General features: G+C 39.2%; 2 protein-coding genes and 2 long non-coding RNA genes across 6 annotated transcripts in view; 3 read left to right on the top strand and 1 right to left on the bottom strand.

Annotated features, from left to right (window-relative positions):
- The first annotated feature begins 282 nt into the window (after positions 1-282).
- atpaf1 (ATP synthase mitochondrial F1 complex assembly factor 1) lies at positions 283-2,980 on the top strand. The gene is made up of 9 exons (XM_008338540.3): positions 283-520; positions 605-713; positions 833-895; positions 968-1,030; positions 1,357-1,407; positions 1,732-1,779; positions 1,869-1,964; positions 2,085-2,192; positions 2,367-2,980. Exons 1-9 carry the CDS (start codon positions 306-308, stop codon positions 2,547-2,549), a joined length of 936 nt encoding a protein of 311 aa, XP_008336762.1. The 5' UTR covers positions 283-305; the 3' UTR covers positions 2,550-2,980.
- A 171-nt stretch (positions 2,981-3,151) lies between these two features.
- LOC112486755 (uncharacterized) lies at positions 3,152-6,773 on the top strand. The gene is made up of 4 exons (XR_003049218.1): positions 3,152-3,507; positions 3,606-3,686; positions 5,590-5,709; positions 5,822-6,773. It is a non-coding gene; the product is annotated as an uncharacterized LOC112486755 (long non-coding RNA).
- Positions 4,499-14,472, bottom strand: part of rhpn1 (rhophilin, Rho GTPase binding protein 1) — a 12,014-nt gene continuing 2,040 nt past the window's right edge. For 2 of the 3 annotated variants that reach the window (XM_017039819.2, XM_017039817.2), the window contains exons 4-16: positions 10,703-10,831; positions 9,642-9,717; positions 9,426-9,503; positions 8,950-9,074; positions 8,644-8,810; positions 8,060-8,247; positions 7,806-7,962; positions 7,509-7,670; positions 7,084-7,278; positions 6,927-7,003; positions 6,694-6,840; positions 5,786-5,938; positions 4,499-5,696 (exon numbers count right to left, since the gene is read on the bottom strand). In XM_017039819.2, coding sequence (XP_016895308.1) covers positions 5,484-5,696; positions 5,786-5,938; positions 6,694-6,840; positions 6,927-7,003; positions 7,084-7,278; positions 7,509-7,670; positions 7,806-7,962; positions 8,060-8,247; positions 8,644-8,810; positions 8,950-9,074; positions 9,426-9,503; positions 9,642-9,717; positions 10,703-10,831 — 1,867 coding nt within the window. In that variant the 3' untranslated portion in view covers positions 4,499-5,483. The remainder of the gene's footprint in view (positions 5,697-5,785; positions 5,939-6,693; positions 6,841-6,926; positions 7,004-7,083; positions 7,279-7,508; positions 7,671-7,805; positions 7,963-8,059; positions 8,248-8,643; positions 8,811-8,949; positions 9,075-9,425; positions 9,504-9,641; positions 9,718-10,702; positions 10,832-14,472) is intronic. The other variant, XM_008338541.3, reaches the window with a different exon arrangement.
- Positions 7,126-14,472, top strand: part of LOC103399899 (uncharacterized) — a 14,263-nt gene continuing 6,916 nt past the window's right edge. The window contains exons 1-5 of the long non-coding RNA XR_523729.2: positions 7,126-7,267; positions 7,530-7,724; positions 7,810-7,947; positions 8,027-8,233; positions 10,040-10,091. This is a non-coding gene — a long non-coding RNA (uncharacterized LOC103399899). The remainder of the gene's footprint in view (positions 7,268-7,529; positions 7,725-7,809; positions 7,948-8,026; positions 8,234-10,039; positions 10,092-14,472) is intronic.

Here is a 14,472-nt window from a genome sequence, read left to right on the forward strand (position 1 = left end):
CAGCGCAACTTTCTCAGGTAAAATTCATATGTAAATACGATAGTCGTATTTCCAACGCGTATGATGATCTTCTTCTTTTTATTTATTATTTTTTATCTATTCCCTGCTTTTCAGACGCTCGTTTGACTCCTATACAAAATACATAACCAGCTACTTTTAAAATCAATGTTTTATTGTTTATCAATAATAATCACTGCTATTCTGATATTAGTTTTATTATTATGATGAATTTTGTTGATATTACTATTGAAAATTATCTTTGCGGAACCTTTGTATGAAACGCGTTCGCTGACGGACTCATATAGATGTGGGACGGGAGCGATGGAAAAATGGCAGCCGCTGTTGTACAAATGTCATGTTTGTACCGGGGCATGTTAGCGGTCCGGGCCACAGGCATCAGGACACTGATACCTGGGCTCGTCCCTTCACAGTTTCGAGCCTTCTCTGTGCGTAAGGAACCAGAACTGGAGGAGAATCCGTTTTACAACAAATACCAGGACAAAATCCAGAAGCTACGCAGGTTAGCTTAGGGGGCCTCCGAAACAAAATATAAGACCTACTTAACTAGAGGGTAAGTCATTTTCTGTGTTTCTACTGCATTCAGCTCCAAACCACAGGAATACAAAGTTCGACTTGAGAACCGCCACGATGCCAAGAAGGAAGTCCTCGGAAACTCGAAGCAGGCAGAGTTTGTCAGGATCATGGAACAGGAGGTGGAGTGTCATGCAGTCTTAACTAAGAGAATGTTCTAAAGATCGGGCCTGTGGTCCCTCTGTGGCCTCTGACCACCACTTTATATGATATTAAGTGACTCTTGTGGGAATGTTTTCAGTTAGAGAAACGGGACAAGATGGCCACTGAGGATGGAACATCAGGAGGGTTCACCAGGAATAAGGTGAGAGGAGAGTTTGTTGATGATTATATTCTGTCTGAAATTATTATAACAAAACAATGGCTGTGTTTTCAGACTCTGAGCTCAATCTTCAACCTGGAGTTGATCCAGGACAAAACAGGGGAAGAGATTGCTGAGGTGAGTCTGTGAGGGACTGAAACTGTTGACATGTGAAGGCTGTTTTTTTTTTTTCTAGGACAGATGTTTTGTGTTGTTTCTGCATCATAATGTTGTTTATTGTTGTTGTTTGCTCTGCATATGCAGAAACTGTTATTTTCTTACTGTTTTTAGCCTTTATGAGGAACTTTGTGCTACCTCAAGCATATGAAAAGTGCCATATGAATGAAATTTGACTTTCCTTTATCTGAGAATGCTGATCATCCATATTTGAAAAGCATGTGATATATTGACTGAAGGTGAGGATTAGTCAGTATCATCATCACATTCTCCTGTTTGTTTTTCAGCTTTGGATGAAGTATTACTCAACCAAGGACACAATAAGTGCCGTCATTCCGGTGAGTTAAAAACCAAAGGAAACTTTTATACTTTTTTACTTTGTTTATATGGGCCTCAGTGTGAAAGACCTGTCACTATTTCTTTGTCTGTTTTTTTACATGATGTGTTTAATGTCACTTTTTATTTAAGTGATATGTTGAGGAAATTACTTTTATTGTTTTGATGTTGTATTTTTAAATGTTATCCCAGGGGGAACACCTACCATTCACTAACTATTTGAAATAATTTCTCTTTTAGATTTGTGTTTTATTGAAGCAGTAATAATAATAATAATCACCTGCTGTCTGTCCTGTTATGTTGTGTTGTCTTTTCCTAAATTACAGACACAGATCTATGAGACGATTATCAGCAGGTCACAGTCCTGTCCAATGGTGAGGTCACTGATGCTCAGCTGATTTATACATTAAAGAATGCAGGTTATTGTGTGGGACCAAATTATAACTCGTCTCCTCTTCCCCAGTTCCTCTACGCTTTGCCTCAGAAGGAGGGTTATGAGTTTTTTCTGGGTCAGTGGTCTGGAAATGAGCTCCACTTGACGTCCCTCATCAACGTACAGGTGTTTTCAATAATGACACTCTAGGACATAAACAAACATTTGTCAAAAAAAAATTTTTTTTACTCATGAGTTTTACTGATTACAAATCAATCTCAAGTTTCTAACAATGTCTTTTTTCAGACATTAGGTGAAAATGCTCCCAGTCAGCTGATCCTCTACCACTACCCAGAACTGAAGGATAACAAGGGTGTGGTCTTCATGACTGCCGAGATGGACCCCAAGTTTATCGTAAGTCTTTGTTCTGCAACCTAATGACAAGCTGCTCCCAAAATAAGCAGAGTGGCTGCAGGATGACACTCAGCCCACACAGGCCCTGTCCAATGTCCTGTTGCTCTTCACTGCCAACATGTTCTAGCCCAAAGTGTGTCATTTCTAAGACAACATGCTGTCTGTTCTTCTCAGACTGTCCACCAGGCTCAATGCTTGGCCAACCAGGTGCAGCTCTTCTACGGCACACAGAGGCAGGAGACGTTTCAACTGGTGGAGACATTCAACCACCAACCTGCAGACTTCAAACACATGATGGTGATAGCAGAGCTGGAGCAGAGCGGCCTGGGCCCAGCAGTGTCCCCTCAAGAATCTTAGTGGACTGAAGTCACTGTCAGGCTGAGGTCACTCTCAGACTGAGGTCACCATCAGATCATCACGTGAACTCTTGTCCTTCTCACACATCTCCTCTGCTCATCTCTCTACACTGGGATTAATAGAACTTGATTTTCATACTGCGTGTGAACTTTTCATTCACAACTATTGAAGTATGAACTGTAGAAATGTCTGAGGTTTTTTTTTTGTTTAAATCACACATTATTTTTAACATTTTTTTTCATCTGCTCTAACATCTACTTTTATATCAGTGAGACCTCTTTAAGTAAAAGTGCATCATCAGAAAATAAATGTATATATTTATTTAACACCCATCAATGTACTGTCAGAACAGTATTTCCTGTAGATAAACTCAAGTAATGTACAAAAATGTCATGCAAAAAGTCCACACCAATAAAAAGTTTTTATCCATATCCTGTTACTTCGGATATAAATAATCTTTCTTTTTTTAAATATGTAGTTCAACTTTTAAACCACGAAAAAAAATAATAAATTTAACTGAACTAGTTAAAAGTCGAAGGTCTGTAGTATTAACTGTAGATGACATTTAGTCATGTAAATAAATTTAACTGAACTAGTTCGAAGGTCTGTAATATTAACTGTAGATGACATTTAGTCATGGAGCAGAACGAGAAGTAAAATGCACTTAGATCAAATTTCAAGATATGTATGTAATCCGCCACAGGGGGGAGCCAAAGTCTTTGTTTTGCTGTGGGTTGGGTTTTTCAGATTTTTAGTGTATACGTGATTAATTATCTTGCCTTACAGGAAAACACTTTCTCCAGGTCCCCCGATCCCACCCCACCCAAATATTGGTGTGAATGGTTGTTTCTCATGACATGTGACCCTGTGATGGACCGGCAGCCAGCCATGACCACTGAGATTGGCTCCACCCAGGAAAGAAGTACTGCTGACTGGACGTGGTTGCAGTTTATTTGGGGTAATTTCTTTATTTATTTATTCTTGCGAATCTGACTGTTTTTTTTATCACTTCATAAGCTTTTATTATTTATTTATTTAATTTTATCTCTGTGTCAGAGGCTGAAGTAGAAGAAGACGGAGGAGGCTGTACCAGAATTTGGAACTCGATGACAGGATGAGGTCGCTGTAACCTGCCAGGTTTTTAGTTTTTTTTTCTTTCTTCTGGTGCAGCATCTTCCTCTTTTCATAGGCTCCACTCAGGTACTGAGGAACTCAAACACACATTACTTTTTCTCCCTTTATTGGGTTTTATATGAAGAATTCTGTGCAAATCCCCAAATGGAATCTTCAGGGATGATCAGTGAAAATTAAAAAAAATCTAATCTGAACAGCTTCATTTACTCACATATTTAAATACACAGATTACAAAGTTTCCATTTAAGTCATCGACATTAGGAATATTTGAATAAAAATCATAGTATTTAAAACTTTAATTATTGGCTTTCTGTACTTGAAACTTCAGTATTGATCACATACTTCACTTCTTAGAACACTACTCATGTCAAAACATTATAGTAAAACTCAAAATTATTCAATCAATCTGATCTCTATTATTCTAGACCCCAGTAATAATTGTGACTGTAATATACAGTACAGTATGGGGCTGGACTATTTGTAGTATTATCGTAAACCGCATGGAAAAAAAAGTAAAGAAAGGGAGAAAAGTCAAAACATATGTCATGGTTTTCCTGCGGAGTCTGTTAATGTCACATTAGAACCAGTATAAGTTCTCCTCTCCTCCATTATTACATCATCAAATCAGAACTACAATATTTAAACTCTTAAACGACACGTCTTGTTATTTTCATTTGAAAATGAAAAAGTTATTAAAAACTTAAAAAAAGAAGAAACTATATATTCCTCTGCAGGAACTCTGGTCTAATTAACAACTAAAATAACACTTAATAAGTCTTAAGTCTTTTTGTTTCTTCTGTTTAAAAACTCATATATATGTATTTTGTTGGTCTTTTTGTTTCTTCTGTTTAAAAACTAGTTTCAACAGGAGTTTTCATGTCAGTTTTACATTTATTTTTTATATTTTGTTTGGAAAGTTAAGTAAAAGGTGCATTTAAAAATTATCTCTGTGCTTAGTGAGTATCTGGAGAAAGTACTGTACAAGTGTGGATCATATATTTGTACATTTCATCAGACACACGGCCCGATTTGTCCTGAAATGTGACGGCAGTCCACTACAGATTTGCTTTAACAGTGGGATTAGGATTTCCATTTATAATCTGAATCACATTATTAAAGGGACACTTATTTGTGATTAACCTTTTGTCCTTCTTTTCTATCTGTTCACATCAAATGAAGTTTTCTCAGGAAGAGGAAAAGTCAGTGTTGTTTTGTTTTTCTCCAAAATGACCAACTCAGAGCAGTCTAATAAAATCCGAGGGTACCTGAACGACTCAGGAGGAATGTCACCTTCAGTGCTTTGACTCACTTTAAAATCAGTTTCTGCTACAACAAGAAAAATTAAAATCTATTCCCCTACACTGTCTCTGTAAGATGGCGTATTAGGGCCACTGTTAAAAAAAAGATATATATAAAAAAAAACACAAAATTAAAGTCGTAAATTCATGAGAATAAGTCGGAACATTACAGGAAAAAAGTCTCAACTTTGTGAGAATCGTCATTTTATTAATTCATTTATATTTAACGTGGCCCTAACTCCACCAACGATCTTTGACTACTGCATCTAAAAATGAAATACTTGCATTCTTCTTGCTTTCCATAATAGTGGTTCAGTTTTCAAAACACTACAACAAATTCTGCCTGGTAACCACGTTCCATTCACTTGAATGGAAAAGTCTCCAGTCACTGGGAATAAGGTTTTTTTCCAACACAATAAATTGTGTTCATTATCAAACGTAAGTCTGTACATGGCCTCCATGGTACCATCTGCTCCCTGAGTGCGCCCTCTACTGTCCAATGTCAGTACATGGCCTCAGAGTCTCTGATGCTTCCAAAGGACAAACTGAATGTGCCTCCGAGTCTTTTGGTGATAATACCTCCTTCTCTTTTCTTCTTTCTGTTCCAGTTCATCAGCGAGGCCGAGCTAAGGCCTTTAGCGCCGCCCAGGAGACACTGGCGAGTGTTTTCCTTGTCGCTGCAGTGGGAGAGCATGAAGATGCGCCTCTCTGCCTGCTGGCAGGAACAGGTAGTGTATCAGCTGGGGCACAAAAATATAAAAAAATTGCTGAAGCTCCAAACACTAACTGCTCACAGTTTTGTACCTGTGTGTCATGTGGGTGTAACGTCACCACACGCAGCTCCACTCCTTGGTCGCTGCCGCCCTTCAGCATTAGAACGACATCACTGTGTTTGGCCCACTTACAGTCCTGACCGTCCACTGCTACGATGTAGTCTCCTTCCCTCAGTCCTGCCTCCTACACAGTACAAACATGAGGAGGAAATAGTAAGATATTTGTTTCTGTTCTTGACAAAAGGCATTTTAACTTGTTATGCACTTGTCTGTTATATCAATATATTGAGCCTAGTTCTTTAGGCCACTGAATAATTAGTCTCTCAAGACTTGAATTTTTTTTTCCAATGCACACTCAGTGCAACGTAGAAGAAAACATCAATACCCTGATGTACTGCGATATTTCATTTCACGATACTGTATCAATATTCAACAGCATTGTAACAATGTTTTTTTAACAATTACTAGTCAAATATTCCTGGTGTTGGTTCATTTTATTTTTATTTTCTTTCTTCTCTAGTGATTTCAAATGTATATCCCTCTGTTCCAGTGTTAGTGACCTGATGTTAAAATGGAACAGCATTGAGTCTTTACTATGGTGACAGTTTGAATACAATGCAATTGTATATTGTTGTGCCTAAAGTATCGCAATATATCGTATTGGTGCCCCTGTATTGTGATACATATCATGTTGTCAGATTCATTCCAATACACACTCCTAGAAACACGTGTTGGAATCAACTTAGCCCTCACGTGTTTGTATGCACTGAACACTGATTATAAAAATGACATCAACCCTCAGGGATGTTTTTCCTTTTATTAAAATAAACCTTGATTTCCATTCACGCCTCCAAATGTTCAGAGTTTCACTCCTGACTCACTCCAGTCTGACCTTCTCTCTAACGTAACACAAATTGTTTATTGTGTGTGTTTCATTACCGCTGCACAGCCTCCAGGCACCACTCCTGCCACCAGGACGGGGGAGTCTCCTCTCAGTGTGAGGCCCAGTCCTCCCTCTCTCCTCTGCAGACAGATCACTCTCACCGAGCCCCAGCGAGCACGTGCACAGAACACAGACAGAGGGCCCTGCAGAGGAAGGGGAATTCTTTGGCTTAAAAACATTTTGTTTTTATATCAACTGTTTAAAGCGCTGTCTTTTGTGAGCAGTTCACCAGTCTTTGGAAGATGTCTGTAACCTGGACAGTAGAAAACTCAGGTGGAGTGATGTCAGGTTTCTGGTGAGTTTCGGCTGTAAACGGCAGAAACCAATAATGATTAACTGTCCTATTTACTATTACTGTTACTAATGACAGATGACTTGTTACTCACACTGTATCTCTGGAGCCTCTGCAGTTTCATCAAAGTCGTCCTCTCGGTCCAGCTCTGAGTATTTGTCCAAGGAACGCTTGTGTGTGAGAGACAACACGTCCTGCAGAATGTCCATCTTCCTCAGGATTTTACACAGACTGTGAACACGCATGGCCTCCTCGTGTCTGATCACTGCACAGCGCAGGTGAGCTTTACCTGGACACACATACAATTTACCAAAATCTACAAAAAAAAAACAACTGCAAGCAGTTCGGCGGCTGATGTTCAAAACTGTTCAAAATCACAGTTTGTTATTGTTATTGTTATTAACTTTTATTATAAAATGACCACATTTAAAAGTTTTATTTGTTCTCCTGTATAATAATGATAATGATAATTAAATTGTCATTCACAGTCAACAATAGACGTCTGCTTTACACACTGACCGAGCTTTCGTCTTTTTTCAGGGTCCTGTAAAACTTGGCTGAGTGAGGGTCCAGCAGGACTGTTGACATAGAACTGAAGGAAAGCTTTCTCAGCCTCTTCCACATGCTGCTGTTGTTTCTCTTCACCCCCCTCCTTCTTCTCTTCGTCATCATCAGTAGATGCTGGACAAATATATAAGCCGATAGTTTTTTGACCAGGACATGTCCAGAATATATGTATATATATATATATGTATATATATGGCTTGATACAACTTTTAGTTCTTCGTGTCCATTGATGATGATTGTTTTACTTACTCAGGTGATCACAGAGAGTGACAGCAGTGTAGTAATGGGACAGTGCTCGGAAATGTTCCGATTTGACCTGGACCATCGACGCCCATGAAAACGGCACGTAGTCTTTCATCAGCGGCTGCGTCACGGCCTGCTGCACTAACAGGTACATGTCCGACACCTGCCGGAGTCACGTGTACAGCAAGTACAGAGTGAGTAACGGCAACAATGCTTATCTGATGTAGAAACACCAACATGGCGGCGATGTGCTCACTGACCCGTGTAGCTTCCTGTGCCAGCCGGAGTTGAGATGTGAAGTGTGAATCGCGTGTCGTGAGAGTGACGCGCTCAAAGATGCACTCCTGCACCTGAGCAACCATGAGCCGGACCAGCATGCAAAGCGACGGTGCGCTCATGTCCAGACTGGGGGCGTTGGAGAAATTGTCCTTCAGGTAATTAAAGGCACCTGAACACACACACACACACAAGAAAAAGGATAAAATTGAAATGAAAACTGACTTAATCACTACCAATAAAAAACATAATAGCATAATGTATTTTGCATTGTATTACTGTTACTGTATTTAAAATTTGACTGTGATTAAGTCAAAACAGAAAAACTTGTTGATCAGTTCAGAAAATTTAAAGAGTTTCCACTGATGGAAATTTTTCAAATAGTGTTTCAGAGCTGATGTTTGCTGAATTAAATACAGGCAATAACATTATTAAGGTCTGAGACATAAACGGGTTCCACTTCTATTGTTTCTGTTCTGTGCTGATCTTTGGCATCTCACTGAACCAGTGAACTAAGCTTGTGAACGGTGTGTGTGCTTTGGTTGGTTGTTCTTTTGTGGTCCAGTACCTGCCGCTCTCTGAAAAGCATCTATGGCTCGGTCGATGCCCGCAGCCTCAGATCTGTCCTGTCTTGCTCCAATCTGTGTGTACAGCGCAGCGATGTTGAACAACACACTACCTTTCTCAAAGGCCAAGGCGCGCTGACACGATGGGACGCCTGTCAGAGAGTCGTACCTGCAGGAGGTCGACAGTTAATAATCTGCATATTCAGATTGGTCCACATGGAAATCATCTTTACCTTTACACAATTTATCAAAGCTGACACACACTGTAGCTTAAAGTTCCCAGTGTCACCTGAGTAGGAATGACCTACCAGTGGAAGAGGACTCCAAGGTTCTTGTTCGGGGAGAAGAACCGCTGGTCCAGATAGAAAAGCTGGTTGTAGTACTCCATCAGCAGCTCCAGACCTGCCTGACTACGACTGGGTGTACGCATGGCCTGGTTCAAGATGACAGAAATGTTCGGATTTTACCAAGTTTGAATGTAGATCTTCCTTGTTTATTTGATCATTTTACTCTGAGCAAATCAGTTAAGACATGAGTAATCCCTAAAACATACAGTCATGATGGGTTTTAACCATGAAGCTCGGCTCTTACATCAAAGTTATGAATATAGCTAAAAGCTGTAATAGATAGATATTAAGGCCAAAAAAAAAAACATGACCAGATTGTTTTAGCCACTGCCACGGGCAACTCTGATTTTCCACAGCAGCCTTGATCAAACCAGATGTAATATGGAAGCAGACAAATGTTTGTTTTAAACTTAAGTTCCACGAGTGAATTTATGAACCTGTCTGAGCTCCATAAGCTCCTTGATCTCCTTGTCATAAAGCGAGCTGTCCTCTCCATAGTGCTCACAGATGAAATCCTGTGAGAGGAGACAGACAGACAGACACGAAATGAGGAGAAGAATCACAGCAGATAAATACTTTTGGGGATACAAATACATAATATTATCCAAGTCAAAAAGTATGACCTTGAAACTACCTGGTGAACTTGACCTCACCTGTATGGAAACAGTGAAATCCACCTCTTTGGTTTCTTTAAGGCCAAGTGGGATCATGGGAACATTGACGGTATCGCTGTGGAAAGAAATGAAGACATAAATCAGTGGTCATCAACTGTAAGCCCATGGGCCAACTGCGGCCCACCAAAATATCCAATCTGGCCAGTGACAGGATTCCAAAATAAATATCAAATAATGTTAGACAAAAATGTGATTTTGATTATCAGTGTGTCTAGGTGCCTAGGTGTCTGTCTGTTGGTGACCCCTGACATTAATGATAGCATGTGTTTGTCATTGTATCATGTCGACATCACGTTGTCGTCAGTTTGTCGTCTAACACTCCTCACTGCTTTATCCTGCTAATAAGCACGGCTAAATCCAAGTATTAACTCTTACAGATCCGACCCCTGACCCCTGCCGTCCTCCAGCAGTGGCCTTCTGTTACTGAGAGTGAGTACACCTTACATACACAGCCTGGTCATTAATGACACTCACTACACTAATCATGGGACTTATCTCTGCCATGACCTGGAGAAGAGCAGAGGAAAATCTGTCAAACTGTTAATTCTACACTAACCCAAAACCCAGGTCATGCTGTAACTCTGGTCTGTTAAAATTAAAAACTTTCAAATAAAACAGTACACAAACAACTGAGCTGTTGCAGCCCAACAGACAAACAATTATCCATGAAACACTGTTACTGTATCAGTCCAGGACTGATACTTCATTGAAATACCTCAAATTGTACTCTGTAAGTAGGTCAACAATGTCAGTTTGGAGATATTTTAATGTCAGGGACAAAGAAGAGAGCGAGACCTACTGTAAGATATGTTCTGTTATGATGCAAGCAGTTACCAAAAAAAAAAACATCTAAAATGGGCCTCAGCAGAAAGAACAATAACTGTCAGTTTAGTGTTTGAACATTTGAACAAGTCACATTTTTCATGAGCGTTACATGAAATGTTTTTTAAATTTTAATTTCTTTATTGAAACAAGGGAAAGGTGCTACACAACTGAAATGATACTTGTGATGCTTGCTGATACTGTACAGACTGACTCACCTGTCGGTCTGATAGACCTCCATGTTGCTGTTGAGCTCCTCCAGTTCTTCTTTCAGCAGCTGCAGGTTAGAGTTGACGAAGCTCAACTCCAGAGCCACAGTTTCTCTTACTTTGTTGTTGTTTGTTGCTCTACAAGATACGAATAAGCATTTTGTCTAATTTCAAAAGATGGTTTGTGCTCATTTCTCGACGGTTGTTGAATCAGGTACTGCTGACACAAATACTTGTCAACAAGAAGCTTTGAGTTAAACAGGCATAGTGCAGATTGCCTAGAACCTTTTTTGATCAAATAATGCTGCTTTTTTGTTGGTCCGGCAAAACCAATGTATACCAATAATATTAGCAAACCCTTAATTTAATTTTTCTTTACCATGTTTGAAAAAAAAAAACAATGCAGAGAAACTGGAACCAAACATCAGCTCAGTGTGTGCTGTAGGTGTCCTTTAGGGCTCATAGCCTCAGACCTGTTTTTGACTTAAAACTGTGTTTAATTTATGCGTCTGTCTCTACAACAACTCGTCCATCATCCTCTGTGTATTCAGGCCAACACTCCTCACTCCTCCTACTGCTCCTCTGAACACAAGCGGGGTCAATGACACACCAAGTTCCTGGAAATCTGAGGCATCACCAGGTTACCGTGGTTACTAATGATATACATTTGAAACCCAAGTGGAAATGAAACCCACCGGCAGAAAAACTTAAAATGATCTTAATGTAAAAAATGATAATGCTAGAAGGACTTTGTCCAACTTTTTTTAAAAATCTGCCAGTCTCTTTTATTTATTATTATCCTTGAATCTCTGACATGTCTGAAGAAGTGAAATGTTTAGAAGCCAAATTACATACCAGGAGCCAAATCAATCTCTGACCCACATCCCGAGTAACTCAATCACTGAGCCTACAAGCTGAAAAGCTGAATATACAGGAGTAATTCATCCCATTGGACATTTTTCCAACTGGCTCAGTGTGGATAAAATCCTGGAGGTCATGGAGTTCATTCACAGTCAGCCGTGGTCGTTTGATGTTAAACCAAAACATCTGCCTTTAAAAATGCTGCTGGAAACACAACAAATATCTTGATTTTTTTTTAGAAAACTTCAAAAAAGTATGTCTAATACATTTACATGTAATACATGTCAGTTTATTTCAAACAACACTGTATCTACATAATTCAGAGGATCAGGCAGAAAGAAATCTGATTAGTCAGCTTTACACAGACCAAACAGAACCACCTGCAGACACAGTGTACTTCAGTTAATGTGGAAGAAAAACACATTTTTCAGTAGAACACAGTATGTATTGGTAGTAAAAACAGGATATCACAGTTTAACTAGCATCATCTACCCGGTCTGTATTAGTTACTGCCTCCCAGCTGAGTTCCCACAGAGACTCAAACTCACACAAACCCTGATGAGTTGCAGCCCATCAGTAACTACTCACACCTCATGTCCAACTGCACTCATATCATAACCCATTTTTTTTCACTGTGAGTGAATGTGTGGTCTGCTGCAGATGAGCTGAAAAAAGGGGGAGAATAGGGATAAAAAAGGTCTGACAGTGGCAGACAAACCAGTGGGGGGTGAGCCTGCAGGACATGGGAACAGAGCAGGAGGTGGACACAAAAGACAGCTGATTACAGGCAGGCAGGCTGTGTGTGTGTGTGGGGGGGGTGCCTTTGTCTTTATGACCCACTGCTCCAATAGAACTTGTTTCATTTCCCCTTAACAAATGAATGAATTCATAACAACAACTAATCTCATATAAATTTAACATGTCTCTGGGTACTTTTGTTTTGTTTGGTCTAATCTTTAGCCATCTTTAAGCTTATCTGAAATTATCATTTGGACTTATCTTTTAGGGTAACCATTAACCTAAACCTATATATTTTATTATATTTAGTTAAATTTGTCTCTATTTGAAATTTCTTGTCTGGCAAATCTTGGACTTTTTTCCACAGACTTTATTACTTTACATATTTTTCTTATATTTTTTTGGATACATGTGAATTTTATCAATACTGCCCAAACAAGTCCTGCAGGAAAAGTGAGAAATACAGTTTGTGTGGTTTGTTGATTTTTTGTGTTGATCAGATTCTGACAGGGCACAGCTAAGGAGGCAGAAAGCAGCTCCTTGCTTTAATTAAGGGGCTCCTCGGGGGGGTGCCTTTGTCTTTATGACCCACTGCTCCAATAGAACTTGTTTCATTTCCCCTTAACAAATGAATGAATTCATAACAACAACTAATCTCATATAAATTTAACATGTCTCTGGGTACTTTTGTTTTGTTTGGTCTAATCTTTAGCCATCTTTAAGCTTATCTGAAATTATCATTTGGACTTATCTTTTAGGGTAACCATTAACCTAAACCTATATATTTTATTATATTTAGTTAAATTTGTCTCTATTTGAAATTTCTTGTCTGGCAAATCTTGGACTTTTTTCCACAGACTTTATTACTTTACATATTTTTCTTATATTTTTTTGGATACATGTGAATTTTATCAATACTGCCCAAACAAGTCCTGCAGGAAAAGTGAGAAATAAAGTTTGTGTGGTTTGTTGATTTTTTGTGTTGATCAGATTCTGACAGGGCACAGCTAAGGAGGCAGAAAGCAGCTCCTTGCTTTAATTAAGGGGCTCCTCCTTCTCCTGAGTGGAGTTCTTCTGAGTAACAGTTTTCTAAGACCGTCTGCATCTCAGACATTTGCATGACAGGCCTTTCACATTATCCAAAAGCCACAACAAAGGTATGGAGCAAACGTATGCACATATATTAAATGTAAAGAGTGCTGCTTCAGTCGTCTGCCACTGGCTGAAAGACAAAACTGCACAGTGAGACAGAGCAGAAGGAGAGAAGCTGGATAGGATAAATATGACGCTGATGTTCTCAGACAGAATTCTCTGATGGTGTGCCACCATTTTTTTGGGTTCCCACATTTCTTCACCAATAAAAATTTCTCCACTCTTGCTGTGTGAATGACAGCCTGCTGCTCATGAAGCACAAAGCCAGCACAGTTGATTTGGCCAAGTTGGTGCTCATGCTGCAAAAGTATGCAGCCTCAATTATTGTTCCAAGTATGAGATTTAAATCAAGTACTCCTATTAAAAAGGCGAGAGAAATCGCCACAAAATTTAAATAAAAAAAAAAACCAAAAGCTAAAAACCACATAAAGATACATGTTCACACACAGTGAACACAAACACGGCCATAAAACTGGGTGGTACTAGTGTGTCGGTGCATGTATTTGAGGGACTGATCTCTGACCTTTTCCCAACAGTGAACTGCAGCACAAATGTGACAAAAGCACAAACAAATAAGAGTCAAACACAGGGGCATAAACCTGGTGACTGCATGACACAGGGTGACAGCTTTAGCCACAGAAAAGTGTTTGGTCCATTTCATAAAAAGTAAGATATTCTGGCATTAAGCTGTGTTTTTTTGTTATTTTTTAAACAATTTTTTAAAATTTGAAAACTTTTAAAATAAAATCAATATATTGACATTTGGTCAATGACCTACATTCTAAGACCACAATTTTTCAAGTATGATGATGCTGCAGTGAGTTCCCTCCATACACACTATGATTTGGCAAAGAGTTAATGTCATATTGTAATCCTTCTGGTATGTAGACCCAGAATCAAACCCCTAACCCTCTGGTAGGAAGAGGACTGAAACTTATCTCCACAGCTGTGTACACAGAATTAACAATGACTGAGTGCAGACAACAACACGTCAGCAGAACCTTCATGTGATAACACTGTCGCACTGC

The sequence above is a fragment of the Cynoglossus semilaevis genome, chromosome 2 (genome assembly GCF_000523025.1).
Source record: "Cynoglossus semilaevis isolate Cse_v1.0 chromosome 2, Cse_v1.0, whole genome shotgun sequence".
Taxonomy (NCBI): Eukaryota; Metazoa; Chordata; class Actinopteri; order Pleuronectiformes; family Cynoglossidae; genus Cynoglossus; species Cynoglossus semilaevis.